General features: G+C 47.9%; 1 protein-coding gene across 1 annotated transcript in view; it reads left to right on the top strand.

Moving 5' to 3' along the window:
• PTPN14 (protein tyrosine phosphatase non-receptor type 14) overlaps positions 1-16,035 on the top strand; it is a 219,015-nt gene that overhangs the window by 135,635 nt on the left and 67,345 nt on the right. The window contains exons 4-5 of the mRNA XM_049868566.1: positions 1,292-1,389; positions 4,766-4,833. Of these exons, the coding sequence (XP_049724523.1) occupies positions 1,292-1,389; positions 4,766-4,833 (166 nt within the window). The remainder of the gene's footprint in view (positions 1-1,291; positions 1,390-4,765; positions 4,834-16,035) is intronic.

Below are 16,035 nucleotides of genomic sequence, written 5' to 3'. Positions count from 1 at the left end.
GGTGTGGCCAGGAGACACGATCATTGACTGAAATAGTGGAAACTGTAAACTGTTGATGAGTATCTTAAAGTGAAAGATAGAACAGGAGTTTTAAAAAAAGGCCTTTTTTCCCCCCATTACGTATTAAGTTTGACTACCAAGAATTCTTAAAAATCTCCTAGTGTTTGCCCTTCCGATGTGGGTATTGGTTTTTTCCACTAGAGACTGACCGGGTTGTCTTAACTCTGTCCAGTAACTCAGAGCAGAGAAAAATTCGAGGACTCTATTAGAGGTGCAGAGAACCTGATTCCACCCCTCAAGCATTGATCAGGGTCATATGTGGTGATACCGTGGTACCAAGGTAGAACCACCTAAATTAGCCCTCAGGGCTGATTGTCTTTCTCCAAGAAAGTTGGGCTTTGGGTTACCCTAGACTCCCTGTGATGGAGATGTCAGAGCTAAGGAAGAACAAAGAGTCTTGGTTACCAGTACAAAAGGGTGTTTGGCATTTGTCAGGAATTAATGCTGGATAAACGTGACTTTTGGAAGAGGTAACTGTGATTTAAGGGTATGCTCAAGGGAAGTAGCGTCTTGGAAGGAAAAGTCTGGGTGAGGAGATTTCTAAACGTTTAGGTAATTCTAAAAGTGTGATTTTATTGGCAAGGAAACAATATAGTATGTTAGCTTCTGAGAACGGTGCTCTTGTCTGAGGCTAGACCTCGTCCAGGCTTGGTGTATATGGGTGCATTCTGTCCATCTGAGGTTTGCTTGTTTGGGAACGTACTTGGGGTTGGACGGTTCGCTGTTGGATTTGATGAGATTTTTATGAGTCACAGACATGGGTGAAGCCTGAGAAGCTTTATCCTATCCTTTAGCAGGATTCCAAGTTATTTGGCCTGTTTGTGATCTACCTACCAAGCTTCCGAGTTGGAAAGATGGTATGCTTCTAGGATTTATCCAGGAACATGCACTGTTTGATGTAGCCTTGGCCGCCATGTTGCGGTGGGCGTCCAGGTGTGGAAGAGCATTTTCATCCTTGATGTGTTTTGTGAAGAACTGGTCCTTATCATGGTTCAGCCTCCTGTCCCACAAATGACTCAAACTGAGGATGAATGGGATGTGGCACCTGGCAGATCAGAGAAAGATCAACACAGGCAAAGGCCACTTTTCATCTTCTGTAGAGATCTTTTATCAGCATCACCCATGTATCCTGCTGTGTATGCCAGGTTCTGCATCTAGAGGCATCTGTAGTGTGGGAATCTATCCAAGTATGTGTTTTTAAGGTTGTTTGTTCCTCTGTGCCCATGAACAGATATCAGTATTACCTGCAAGTCAAAAAAGACGTGCTTGAAGGGCGCCTGCGGTGTACGTTGGAACAGGTGATTCGGCTAGCCGGCTTAGCTGTGCAAGGTAAGATGTGATTATGACCAGTGTGTGCAATTCCATTATCTGTTTGGTTAGAGTGGCCCTTTTTATTGTGGCGAATATATATGTTACAGAACAGTTGCCATTTCAGCATTTTTACATGTACAGTCATCACGGTTTTCAGCCGTTACCACTGTTCCTTTCCCAGTTTTTCCATCACCATTAGCAGAGGTCAGTGTACCCTAAGCAACGAGTCCCTTTTTCTCCCTCCCACCTGCCCCTGGAAACCACTAATAAACTTTGGTCTCTACAGATTTGCCTGTTCTAGTATTTCATAAAAGTGGAATCGTACAGTATTATCCTTTTGCAGCTGACTTATTTCACACGGTATAATGTTTTTTAAAGGTTCATCCATGTTGCATCAGGGTTTCATTTCTCAGAGTGGCCCTTTTCATTACAAAATATCTCACATTAAAAATCAAAGGTGGTGATTTTGGTGGCTGGACAAAGGATTTCTCAAGGCTGTTTGAAAACTGCTCGTGCTTGTGTCATTTCAGCCCTGTTTGAAGCAATAGCAGCTTTTTTCCTGCCTTTATTTAAAGCTACGTTGCAGGGCTTATGGGACGTTTTCTTGGAATTATGTGGTCTTATTCTGTGACTCGATGCTATAACTATGACTGTCAGGAGTTTCAAGGGAGATGGCTTTAGACACCATGGTGTATGTACTCTATTCCAATGCTGTTACAGACAGAAATTAAAAATGCACAGTGTGATGTATGATATTAAGTGTGAATTAGAGTACATTTATCTTTCCATCTCTCCTGTTTAGATTTATCAGACAGCTGTCCACTATTTTCACTAAATTGTTAGGTGTGGGTATTTTTTGTGTATACAGTTGATTCCCATTATTCACAATAGTTACGTTCATTGTTCGTGTATAAAGTCACACAAACACTGAATTAGCAAATACGGAGCCACTGCTCATAGGGGAAGTACAGGGTTAGGTTCCTGTGAAACTCTGGTCGCAACATTTTTGTCAACTGATCATAACCTTGTTTCATGTGTGTTTCTGTTTGAAGACACTTATTTAATATATACTGCCAGTATATATTAAACAGTAGCCAGTAGCACTGTAACTCAGGCCTGAATGAAGCTTATGTGACACACATGGGTTTTCTCTGTGAGCACACTACAGCCTTCTTGCGCTCAGGAACACTGGACAGCGCTCCTGCACTATAATCACCAAAAAAGGGCTGGGGGAGGGGGCGGGGCACAAAAATGGGAAACCATGACACTAAATAAAATAGACCACGAAAAGGACACCTGTTAACAGTATGAGAGCCGAGACAAGAAGGCTGAGCATCACCTTGTTCCACCTTGTCCGGGAACGAGCACGCCGAGTGACTCAGACCTTTGGCTGCTCTGCCACGTCCATGAACAACCACTGAAGCGCTGTGAGTTTTGACTTTGGGGTTACAAATGAAGTTTGGCAAGTTGGCAACTCATAGACATGGAATTCGTGAATAACAAGGATTGACTGTATTTTATACATTACTCTTTATTGAGTAGTGGCTTAATTACCTTCTTTAATTACCTTTAGTCATACTGAAAACAAAAAGACAGGAATGTATTTTTTAAAAGAGGCGTGTTTTGTTTTTGGTCACTGTTTTCTTTAACAAGAGCTACTGTGTAAGTGCAAGCCTTCATCAGCTGAGTTCGCACTGGGTGGACTGTTGTTTTAGAAGCTGTGAACCCAGCTTCCTGTCCCAAACTTTGGACAGAAATCGAATCTTTTGGGTTCTAAGTGTCTGGAAAGGCAGCCTTTCCTTGTTCTCCACCATTCCAGGTGTTAGCCGCTTAGTGATTCCTGTTGGACACATGATTCCTACAGGGTTAGCCCCTGTTGTTACTCTGGGGAAGAAGACAGGACAAGGGGAAGAAATCAAGGCGAAGTCTGGAAAGGGAAGAAGTCAAGGCCAATTTTAGTAGACAAATTAGCAATAGCTTCTTTGAAACAATGGCGAAGATACCCGTGGTATAAAGAAGCCAGAGACGGTCCATCACGTCCTTCTCTTCACATTGGGTCTTTCTCCCTTTAAAACATTCTTTTCCATTCACTCTGTTTACTTTCCTTTTTTCCTCTCACGACTCAGTCACTGGGTTTATTATGGGTATCCTGGATATTAGGGGATCCTGATAAGGTCTTTCTGGCTGAATGACTGGTGAGCTTAACTCTGGATTCCTTTCTCATTGGGTCCTTGAAGCTAGTTGTTCAGTCTGATGAAAACCTCCTTTAGTGATATTTTTTTAATACTTTTCCTGAGAGCCCTTATTGGGCAGTTAGAAAGACACATCAACAGAGATATAAAAACTAAACCCATTGCCATCGAGTCAATTCCGACTCCTAGTGACCCTATAGGACAGGGTAGAACTGCCCCATAGGGCTTCCAAGGACCACCTGATAGATTTGAACTGCCAACCCTTTGGTTAGCAGCTGTAGCACTGAACCATTATGCCACCAGGGTTTCCAACAGACATACAAGCTGTGACAAAATACGATAGCCGGTGATTAAACTTGAGAATAGCCAGAGCGAGTGGCCTTGGTTCCCCTTGAATGCTGTGCCTAACTGGTAGTTATCTGATGAGTTTGTAGGTGGATTTTTATCTTTTCAGCAACTTCTTTATATTGGCCTTCTGTCTGTGTGCGTCTCCCCTCATTCTATGTATGTTGTTGTGTTAAAGATAACCTGCATCCGATTCTACCTGGTGCTAAATCTTTTACATGAAATTAAGATGTCATGCTGGTTTGATTTCTATGAGATCGAGTGGAATCACAATCAAGACATTTATGTATTCATGACATAGGCTCGCCACATTCATTTTGCATGCATGCAAACATACCACTGTGAGATAAAAACAGGACAAAACAGTTTTTGGCATCTTGCAGCATGTAAAGTTGTTTAGGAGGTGTAAAGATTTGCGAGGTTGCTCACCAAGGGTGATTTGCAGTGGGAATTTCCAGCCACAGATACACGAAGAGATGCAGATGGGTTTTACTCTCCAGTTCTCCAAATTAACCGTGAGTTAAAAAGACCCCCTGGCAGATACTCTTAAGGTATGAAGAAATGCATGTTTAACACACAGATAAATACAGGTTCACTAAAAAATTTAAAGTAACCTTTAGGAATTGCTTTCAAATTTCCCCATTCTTTCCAGAGTGCTCATATGCTGATGTCTGTAGCATCGCGAAGTAGCGGTGGTAACTGTATAAAACACGCCTTTGCACCGTTTTTACTTAATAATAACATAGAAGTAAGATTCAGTGGGAAGAATAAACGCAGCAATGAGTTTACCCTCTTTTATTCCATCTTCAGTTTCATGTAACAAATACAACCCCTTTCTCTCTTTTTTTCCTTCTCAGCTGATTTTGGAGATTATAATCAGTTTGATTCTCAAGATTTCCTCAGAGAATATGTGCTGTTCCCTATGGTAAGTGTAGTTTCCTTTTTCTTAATTAATTTGGTGCCTTCTTTGAACTTTTAATTCTTGCCTTTGAAAATCCCAGAGGATTTTACAGACACAGATTCCCTGCGGAGGGAAGTCTATGCTTTTGTAAAGTAGGGGCGCGTTTTATAAAATGTCGAGAAGCTGAAGGCGCCTGGAGACTCCACTGCTCCCCTGCCACCCCGCTGCTTGCTCACCACCCTCCAGCACGCTGGTTCTCACCCTTCCTGACCATGCCCAGCTGGTCCCCACCCAGGCCCTGCCCCCGTCTTCACATGATGGGCTCCTTCTTGTCATTCAGGTCTCAGTTCAAACAGCACCTCCCCAAGGGGCCTTCCTTTTCCTGGACCATCCGCCTGATACACCCCAACCACCGCTACTGTGCCTGCTTCAGCACTCTGTCAGAACCTGAAATTGTTCTTTTTTTTTTTTTTTTCAAATTGTCAGCTAGAATGTCAGCTCTGTGGTCCTCAAGCAGGGACCACGTCTATCTTGTCCACTGTTGCCTGGCATGTAGTACGTGCTCATAAATGTCTGCTGACTGAATCAGCGAAATACGTATCCATTCCTGGTTAAGCCACAGATGAGGCTAGGTTTTCACCCCAAGGGGAATTTTGTTGGGCTGGCTGGTTGGTGGTTTTTGTTTTGTGGGTAGCTCTAGAGAAATGAGAAGTGTTTTAATGGAATGGTTCTTGTCTTTATTGTTGTTGCCAGAGAGTCGGCTGTTATTCATGGTGACCCCATGTGTGCAGAATAAAACTGTTCCATAGGGTTTTTAAGGCGGTGACCTTTCAGAAGCAGATCACCAGGCCTTTCTCCCAAGGTGCCTCTGGGTGGGTTTAAACCCCAGCCTTTCAGTTAGTTGTCCAGCACGTAATCATTTGTACCACCCAGGGACTCCGCCTTTATCACTGGGCACATGGAAAGTGATGCGAGGGAAGAACTAGAACCAATACTGCATCCTGTCTTTGCATTTGGAGATCATGATCATTTACTAAGTTTTTTCTGATCTTCTGTTTTGCTCAAAGCACTAATCTCGGTGCTCTGCGGGGAGGGGAGATGGGAGAGAGGTTATATAAGAAATGGTGCTTGCTTTCAAAGGGACTTCAGTGTGGCCGATAAATAAGAACATTTCAAAGCCAGAGTACAAGGCCAAGTGTAAAGAAGAACTATCAGGATTTTATGTGGGGAGATTCACACATGCTCGGGAGATTAGGGAAGACTTGAAGACTCAGGGTACATGAGCTGCGTCTTACAGGGTGGGCAGGACTTTAACAGGCAGAGATGGTAGGGAGAGGGGAATGATGCCAACAGGGAAAGGAGAAGAGGAAGCTGGCATGGGTGTTGGGGAGCCAGCTGGACAGGTTGACTCTAGCTCAAGGGTGTTAGAGGGGCCTAGAGGCAGGTGAGACGGAAAGCATCCAAGGAGTTAGGACGCATGGGTTTCTTCTAGGAGGGTGCAGACCCCACACTTTGAGAACCACTAGATTAGAGCAATGAGACTATCTGTAGAGGAGGTCAGTGGGGAATCTGTGGCAGTGGTCTGGGCAAGAGGTATAATTTAGGCATTAGCAGTGAAGGTAAAAACAAGAAAGGAAAGTGAGAGATGCTTTGGAAGTGGGCAGAACGTGGCATCTGATTGGCTATGGCATATGGGAGAAGGAAGAGCTTCTGGCGACAAAGATTTTAAGCTTTGAGAGTTGTTATCCACATCAGTGCATGAAATGAATTTAAACTGGTCCAAGGCTTACTTTATTCTAAGAGCTTAAGGAAATCCTGCAGAACCTCCAGGTTTTCATGGATAACTCTGTCCTTATTCTTCCTGCCAAGGCCACGGCAGTGTTATCTGCTGTGCCTGCGATTTTTCGTGCCTTATTAATTCTATCTATGAAATCAGCGTTCCTTCAGAGATTATCCCATTACTTAGCGGAAAAGGCCTTCGTAGGACTCGGGTTATCGTGCTTGAATCAGGGTCTCCGATGCCTCGGAAGCTCACTCAGGAGTCGGGATGTTTCCCACGTGCTTCGAGGGAGGGAAGTGGAGCTTGTACCTTAGAATTCTAGTGAATGGTTTTTTTTTTTTTTTTTTTTGTCGAATGGAATAGGACGAATCAGACTGATAATTTATCAGTATACATATATTTTTACATTTCATTAAAGCTTTTTATCACATAGAGTATAGGCAGAATGATTGAAAAAAAAAAAAACAGTTGCCATCAAGTCGATTCTGATTCGTGGCGACCCCCTGTGTGTCCGAGGAGAACTGCGCTCTTTAAGGTTTTCACTGTCTGAGGTTTCGGAAGTGGGTCACCAGGTTTTTCTCTCAGGTCACTTCTTGGTGGGCTTCAATTTCCAGCCTTTCAATTAGCAGCATAGCATTTTAGCCATTTTACCACCCAGGGACTCCCAAAGCTGGTATTTATGATATTTATGCGTTCATAGATAGAAAGATGCTTTGACAAGTTAAAATGCTAACCCAGTGCGTTAAAATGCTATGAAGTAGTAAATGTGTGCCTCATACCTCTTTCTGAACCTGACTTTTCCCACTGGCCTACAAGCAGATCAGACACTCAGCCAGCACAACCGCACAGATCTCACAGTAGACAGACACTCAGCCAGGACAGCCTCACAGATCTCACTGTAGACAGACACTCAGGCAGCACAGTCTCACAGATCTCAGTGTAGACAGACACTCAGCCAGCACAGCCTCGCAGATCTCAGTGTAGACAGACACTCAGCCAGCACAGCCTCACAGATCTCAGTGTAGACAGACACTCAGCCAGGACAGCCTCACAGATCTCAGTGTAGACAGACACTCAGCCAGCACAGCCTCACAGATCTCACTGTAGACAGACACTCAGCCTGCACAGCCTCACGGATCTCAGTGTAGACAGACACTCAGCCAGCACAGCCTCACGGATCTCAGTGTAGACAGACACTCAGCCAGCACAGCCTCACAGATCTCAGTGTAGACAGACACTGAGCCAGGACAGCCTCGCAGATCTCAGTGAGACAGACCCTCAGCCAGCACAGCCTCACAGATCTCAGTGTAGACAGACACTCAGCCAGCACAGCCTCACAGATCTCAGTGTAGACAGACACTCAGCCAGCACAGCCTCACAGGTCTCACTGTGGACAGACACTCAGCCAGCACAGCCTCACAGATCTCACTGAGGACAGACACTCAGCCTGCACAGCCTCACAGATCTCACTATAGACAGACACTCAGCCAGCACAGCCTCACAGATCTCAGTGTAGACAGACACTCAGCCAGCACAGCCTCACAGATCTCACTGTAGACAGACACTCAGCCTGCACAGCCTCACGGATCTCAGTGTAGACAGACACTCAGCCAGCACAGCCTCACGGATCTCAGTGTAGACAGACACTCAGCCAGCACAGCCTCACAGATCTCAGTGTAGACAGACACTGAGCCAGGACAGCCTCGCAGATCTCAGTGAGACAGACCCTCAGCCAGCACAGCCTCACAGATCTCAGTGTAGACAGACACTCAGCCAGCACAGCCTCACAGATCTCAGTGTAGACAGACACTCAGCCAGCACAGCCTCACAGGTCTCACTGTGGACAGACACTCAGCCAGCACAGCCTCACAGATCTCACTGAGGACAGACACTCAGCCTGCACAGCCTCACAGATCTCACTATAGACAGACCCTCAGCCAGCACAGCCTCACAGATCTCAGTGTAGACAGACACTCAGCCAGCACAGCCTCACAGATCTCAGTGTAGACAGACACTCAGCCAGCACAGCCTCACAGGTCTCACTGTGGACAGACACTCAGCCAGCACAGCCTCACAGATCTCACTGAGGACAGACACTCAGCCTGCACAGCCTCACAGATCTCACTATAGACAGACACTCAGCCAGCACAGCCTCACAGATCTCAGTGTAGACAGACACTCAGCCAGCACAGCCTCACAGATCTCACTGTAGACAGACACTCAGCCAGGACAGCCTCACAGATCTCAGTGTAGACAGACACTCAGCCAGCACAGCCTCACAGATCTCACTGTAGACAGACACTCAGCCAGCACAGCCTCACAGATCTCAGTGTAGACAGACACTCAGCCTGCACAGCCTCACGGATCTCAGTGTAGACAGACACTCAGCCAGCACAGCCTCACGGATCTCAGTGTAGACAGACACTCAGCCAGCACAGCCTCACAGATCTCAGTGTAGACAGACACTGAGCCAGGACAGCCTCGCAGATCTCAGTGAGACAGACCCTCAGCCAGCACAGCCTCACAGATCTCAGTGTAGACAGACACTCAGCCAGCACAGCCTCACAGATCTCAGTGTAGACAGACACTCAGCCAGCACAGCCTCACAGGTCTCACTGTGGACAGACACTCAGCCAGCACAGCCTCACAGATCTCACTGAGGACAGACACTCAGCCTGCACAGCCTCACAGATCTCACTATAGACAGACACTCAGCCAGCACAGCCTCACAGATCTCAGTGTAGACAGACACTCAGCCAGGACAGCCTCACAGATCTCAGTGTAGACAGACACTCAGCCAGGACAGTCTCACAGATCTCACTGTAGACAGACACTCAGCCAGCACAGCCTCACAGATCTCAGTGTAGACAGACACTCAGCCAGGACAGTCTCACAGATCTCACTGTGGACAGACCCTCAGCCTGCACAGCCTCACAGATCTCAGTGTAGACAGACACTGAGCCAGCACAGCCTCACAGATCTCAGTGTAGACAGACACTCAGCCAGCACAGCCTCACAGATCTCAGTGTAGACAGACACTCAGCCAGCACAGCCTCACAGATCTCAGTGTAGACAGACACTCAGCCAGGACAGTCTCACAGATCTCACTGTGGACAGACCCTCAGCCTGCACAGCCTCACAGATCTCAGTGTAGACAGACACTGAGCCAGCACAGCCTCACAGATCTCAGTGTAGACAGACACTCAGCCAGCACAGCCTCACAGATCTCAGTGTAGACAGACACTCAGCCAGCACAGCCTCACAGGTCTCACTGTGGACAGACACTCAGCCAGCACAGCCTCACAGATCTCACTGAGGACAGACACTCAGCCTGCACAGCCTCACAGATCTCACTATAGACAGACACTCAGCCAGCACAGCCTCACAGATCTCAGTGTAGACAGACACTCAGCCAGGACAGCCTCACAGATCTCAGTGTAGACAGACACTCAGCCAGGACAGTCTCACAGATCTCAGTGTAGACAGACACTCAGCCAGCACAGCCTCACAGATCTCAGTGTAGACAGACACTCAGCCAGCACAGCCTCACAGATCTCAGTGTAGACAGACACTCAGCCAGCACAGCCTCACAGATCTCACTGTGGACAGACACTCAGCCAGCACAGCCTCACAGATCTCACTGTGGACAGACACTCAGCCTGCACAGCCTCACAGATCTCACTATAGACAGACACTCAGCCAGCACAGCCTCACAGATCTCAGTGTAGACAGACACTCAGCCAGGACAGTCTCACAGATCTCACTGTGGACAGACCCTCAGCCAGCACAGCCTCACAGATCTCACTGTAGAAAGACACTCAGCCTGCACAGCCTCACGGATCTCAGTGTAGACAGAGAAATTTTGACATTGTTATTCTTGGATTTAGAAAGGCCCTCTCGTATGGTAGCTACTAGCCACTCGTGACTATTTGCATTCAAATTTAAGTTAATCAAGTTTCAAAATTAAAGATTCAGTTCCTTTTTGCATTGGCTCCATTTAAGTGCTCCATAGTCAGGCCTAACCAATGGTTACTGTATCAAACAGCTCAGATACAGAATACCCGGTAACCCAGGAAGTTCTGTTAGATGGTGTGGCAGTCGCTGAGCGTTGTCTGTGAGTGTCTGAGCTGTGAATATTTCTAGCTTTGCCATCAGCTGTCTACTTCCACCTCCCTACCTTCCCCTTGGTGGTGTATCCTGCCTGGATGCACCATGGCAGAGAGGTTCTGAGCATGAGAGTCAAGCAGCTCTCTGTCCACATCCTAGTGGGGCTGTTATCAGCTAAATGAACTTGACAGGTTATTTAATGTTTATAAACCTGTTTTTTCTCTAAAAATGAGGATAACAAGCTGCGTTCTGTTAAGTTCTTGTGAGAATTAAAGGAAATAATGCACCTGAACTCCTGAGTGCGACACATAATATGTTCTCAAAACCCAAAACACCCACAGACATCGATCAATTCCGACTCATGGCAATCCTATAGGACAGGGTAGAACTGCCCCATAGGGTTTCCAAGGAGCAGCTAGTGGATTCAAACTGCCGACCTTTTGGTTAGCAACCAAGCTCCTAACCACTGTGCCGCAAAGGCTCCCCGAAAGTACATATTGCCAAGTCTTTCCTCTGAGCCTTTCTTAGTCTGGAAGCTCTGCCCAAGCCTCTTCGGTACCAACAACACACAAGCCTCCACTGACGGACAGTCGTGGCGGCACATGAGGAGCATCGGCTGGGAACTGAACCTGGGCCTCTCGTATGAAGTGGAGAATTCTACCACTGAGCCACCCTCTAAACCGGTTGCCATCAAGTTGATTCCGACTCATAGCGACCCTATAGGACAGAGTGGAACTGCCCCATACGGTTTCCAAAGAGTGCCTGGTCGATTCGAACTGTCGATCTTTCGGTCATCAGCTGAGCTCTTGACCACTGTGCCACCAGGGCTTCTCTGATACATTCTCAGTAAGTGCTTAGTTGTTATCGTCAGCAGATTGTTGTTATCGTAGGCATGATTATACTGTCTCTACCTAGATCAGCACCATCTAACGGAGCTTCTGCAGTGTCGGGGATGCCCTGTGTCTGAGCTGTCCGATACAGAAGCCATTGGTTGTGTTTGTCTGTTCAGCACTTACCATGTAGCTAATGCAACAAGGAACTGAATTTTTAACTTCTCAAAATTTTAATTAATTTAAATTTGAATGTTGGTACCTACCATACTGAAGTGGGGAAGCGTAAGGCTCTGGGGAGTGTGTTTTCCAGCCGGTGGTACCATGTGCATTTTGAAATGTAAGCAGACAGAGGACAGGCAGACAGTACAAATGACTGTGAGCCAGCTTTTCATAATTAAAAACCCTTGTCTGACAATATGGAACTTATATATTGTTTGATAAACATTGATCCCTTACTGTGTGTTGAGAATTTATCATCTGTTACTTGGTAAAAAGGCCCTAGACAGGCCCCGTAAGTGATCTGAAGAAGGGTTGCTGCCCTCAAGGTGCCTGTGATCTTGTGGAGGGAGGGGGATGACGTTGAGGATAAGACAGGTGTACAGAATAAGAAATGCTGTAAGCAGAACGTGGTGACAGCGATGAGACACACACACAGAGCAGAACAGCCCAGAAGGGGAAAGGCTTAGTCCGCTTATGGGATAGGAAAGCCAAGCAGAGGGACGTGTAGCTGAGACAGGACCTGAAGAATGGGGTAAAGGGTGGGCAGGAGCTGATTGAACATGGGGAAGCGGTCTGTGCTAGGAAGGGGGAAAGTCTTGAGCTCAGTTGGTCTGAGACCTTGACCCTGGGAGGGCAGTATGGAGGAGAAGGCCGGGTCACATGAACAATGGTTTCAATGCCAGTCCCAGGTGTTGACTTAACTGAGCAGGCATTGGGGGGCCAGGAAGGCTGTAAACTTTCTACTTGGTTCCTCTGGAGCTTTGAAAGGAAGAATGCATTCCTCTGATGGGGGAGGGAGGATGGACGAACGGTGGCTGCGTTTGATCTTATAAAGTAAACTGAATTTGTGAAACAGCGTTTCTTCAGTGGAGAAAGGAACACAGGTGAGTATGCAGGAGGTACCCCAGGTGCGGCAGTGTGCAGGCATGCACGCTGGCTGCCCTCTGTCCTCGGTGCAGGGCCACGCGTGCGTTTCTCTGTGGCTGAGACACACCTCACGGAGGCCCCAGACCCAGACTGGGCAGTTGGGTTGAGCAAAATAGTAATGGGGAACCTTTGGGGTTTTTAAAAGTAGGAAGCAGACATTCAATGGAACACTTTTTCATCTTCACTTGTCTGTATTTTATTGTTATCACATGTCTTTCACTAGCTTTTCAACATTGGTATTGGATTATTACTACCTCGAAATACCTACATGTGTACACAGCTCAGTGATGAAGAGCTAACCAAGAGGCCAGCAGTTCAACTCCACCAGCTCCCCCTTGGAAGCCCTATGGGGCAGTTCTACTCTGTTCCGTAGGGTGGCTATGAGTCCCAGATGACGTGACAGCAATGAGTTTGGTTTGTTTGTATTCCACTTTTTGTTATCCCACAACTTAAAACTTAAAATGTGCTTACTTCCTCTCCTGGACTTGTGTCACTTCAGTGAAGGGCCGAATAGAAAACAGCTAATTCATCAGTTAACACATGGAAATACGAGCTGCTTCTAGTTCTCTCAACCACCTCTAAGTTCTCTCAGCCATCCCCTGGGCCGTCTCTAAGTTCTCTCAGCCGTCCCCTGGGCCGTCTCTAAGTTCTCTCAGCCGTCCCCTGGGCCGTCTCTAAGTTCTCTCAGCCGTCCCCTGGGCCGTCTCTAAGTTCTCTCAGCCGTCCCCTCGGCCGTCTCTAAGTTCTCTCAGCCGTCCCCTGGGCCGTCTCTAAGTTCTCTCAGCCGTCCCCCCAGCCGTCTCTAAGTTCTCTCAGCCGTCCCCCCAGCCGTCTCTAAGTTCTCTCAGCCGTCCCCTTGACCGTCTCTAAGTTCTCTCAGCCGTCCCCTGGGCCGTCTCTAAGTTCTCTCAGCCGTCCCCCCAGCCATCTCTAAGTTCTCTCAGCCGTCTCCTCGGCCGTCTCTAAGTTCTCTCAGCCGTCCCCCCAGCCGTCTCTAAGTTCTCTCAGCCGTCCCCTCGGCCGTCTCTAAGTTCTCTCAGCCGTCCCCCCAGCCGTCTCTAAGTTCTCTCAGCCGTCCCCTGGGCCGTCTCTAAGTTCTCTCAGCCGTCGCCTGGGCCGTCTCTAAGTTCTCTCAGCCGTCCCCCCAGCCGTCTCTAAGTTCTCTCAGCTGTCCCCTGGACCGTCTCTAAGTTCTCTCAGCTGTCCCCCCAGCCGTCTCTAAGTTCTCTCAGCTGTCCCCTGGACCGTCTCTAAGTTCTCTCAGCTGTCCCCTTCACTGTCTCTAAGTTCTCTCAGCCGTCCCCTGGACCGTCTCTTAAGTTCTCTCAGCCATCCCCTGGATCGTCTCTAAGTTCTCTCAGCTGTCCCCTTCACCGTCTCTAAGTTCTCTCAGCCGTCCCCCCAGCCGTCTCTAAGTTCTCTCAGCCATCCCCTGGACCGTCTCTAAGTTCTCTCAGCCGTCCCCTGGACCGTCTCTAAGTTCTCTCAGCCGTCCCCTGGACCGTCTCTAAGTTCCCTCAGCCGTCGCCTGGACCGTCCGTCTCTAAGTTCTCTCAGCCATCCCCTGGACCGTCTCTAAGTTCTCTCAGCCGTCCCCTGGACCGTCTCTAAGTTCTCTCAGCCGTCGCCTGGACCGTCTCTAAGTTCTCTGAGCCGTCGCCTGGACCGTCTCTAAGTTCTCTCAGCCGTCCCCTCAGCCGTCTCTAAGTTCTCTCAGCCATCCCCTGGACCGTCTCTAAGTTCTCTCAGCTGTCCCCTCGGCCGTCTCTAAGTTCTCTCAGTTGTCCCCTCGGCCGTCTCTAAGTTCTCTCAGTTGTCCCCTCGGCCATCTCTAAGTTCTCTCAACCATCCCCACACAGAGCTGTTGCATTTCCAGTTCATTTTTCTGGTTTTAAGAAAATACCCGTTTTTCACATTGTAAGGATTTTGAGCCAGCGTGTTTCTTAGAGTTGAGGTGTTCATTCATTGTGGTACTGTGTCATCCCTGAAGTTATTAAACTGGAGGTGAATCTTTATATAGATGATATTTTGGAACCCAGACAAAGAAGTGTTTTGGGTGTTTTCTGTGAAACTATTAGCCCTGTCTCCCCTGCCCCTAATGTCTAGGCTGAGCTCAAAGCATTGTCATCAGGTTCCTCGGACACCCTCTCTGGAGCTTAGAGGAAAATGGTGGACACCTGTGTTCTCCGGGCTTAAGCTGAAAAACCAAACCCACTGCCCGTCTAGTCAATTCCAACTCATAGCCACCCTATAGGACAAGTCAGAACTGCCCATAGGGTTTCCAAGGCTGTAGTCTTGCTTCGTAAAGTAGAGGGTCAACGAAAAAAAGAAAGACTGTCAACAAGATGGGTTGGAAGTGGCTGCAGCAATGGGCTCAAATAGCAACGATTGTGAAGATGGTGCAGGACCAGGCAGTGTTTCGTTCTGTTGTACACAGGGTCACTGTGAGTCGGAACTGGCTTGAAAGCACCTGACAACATCAACATCAATCTTTATGGAAGCAGACTGCCTGTCTGTCTTCCGAGGAACAGCTGGTGGGTTTGGGCACCAGACTTTCCTTTAGCAGCTGAGCACTTAACCACTGTGCCACCAGGTGTGCTTCCTCAGGGTTTACAGCCTGGGTGTGTGGAAGCAGCTGCTGGCAAGACTGGAGACAGCTGGTCTGGTGTCAGGAGTCTTCCAGGCCCCACCTAGCCCCACCAAGAATGAAAGGAGCTCTCTAGTCACATCAGTAGGGCTCTTAAGGAGCCTTGGTGGTGCAGATGGTTAAGTGCTTGGCTGCTAACCAAAGCCCTTAACCACTCTGCCACCAGGACTGCAACCAGAAGGTAGGTGATTTGAACCTATCCAGCAGCTCCGTGGAAGAAAAGACCTGGTGATCTGCTCCCATAACGATTACAGGCTAAGAGACCCTACGGGGCAGTTCTACTCTGTCACAGACTGGTGATGAGTTGGAATCAACTCGACAGCTCCCAACAACAACAACATCAGGCTCTCAGGATCTGATTGCCCTGTTGTCCCCGTCTTGGGTATATTCCTCCAGATGCCACCTTGCCAGTGCTCTGCTGGCCTGTGTGTAACAGCCCCGATTTCCATGGTGTGAACATTTCCATTTGGCATATTGAAGGCGAGTTGGGAAGAGGTGTTTGTCATCGGCTCGTCTGAGCCCACAGGAAGGGGCCCACCATCGATCCCAGGGCCTGGTGTCCAGTAGGACATAGCTGGTCATGAGCTCTTTCTTTTAGCCATCACAGCCTCCTCTGTGGCTCCTCTGTGCCCACAAACCCCGTCAAGTAGTGTCAGGATGAGCCTTCGTGTGGTCCTAAGTCATTTTGCTGGTTTGTAGTGGTGGATGGAGTC

Source organism: Elephas maximus, chromosome 24, assembly GCF_024166365.1.
Source record: "Elephas maximus indicus isolate mEleMax1 chromosome 24, mEleMax1 primary haplotype, whole genome shotgun sequence".
In the NCBI taxonomy this organism is placed as follows: Eukaryota; Metazoa; Chordata; class Mammalia; order Proboscidea; family Elephantidae; genus Elephas; species Elephas maximus.
The sequence above is the reverse complement of the archived record's forward strand: the minus strand, read 5'-3'. Positions and strand labels throughout refer to the sequence as shown.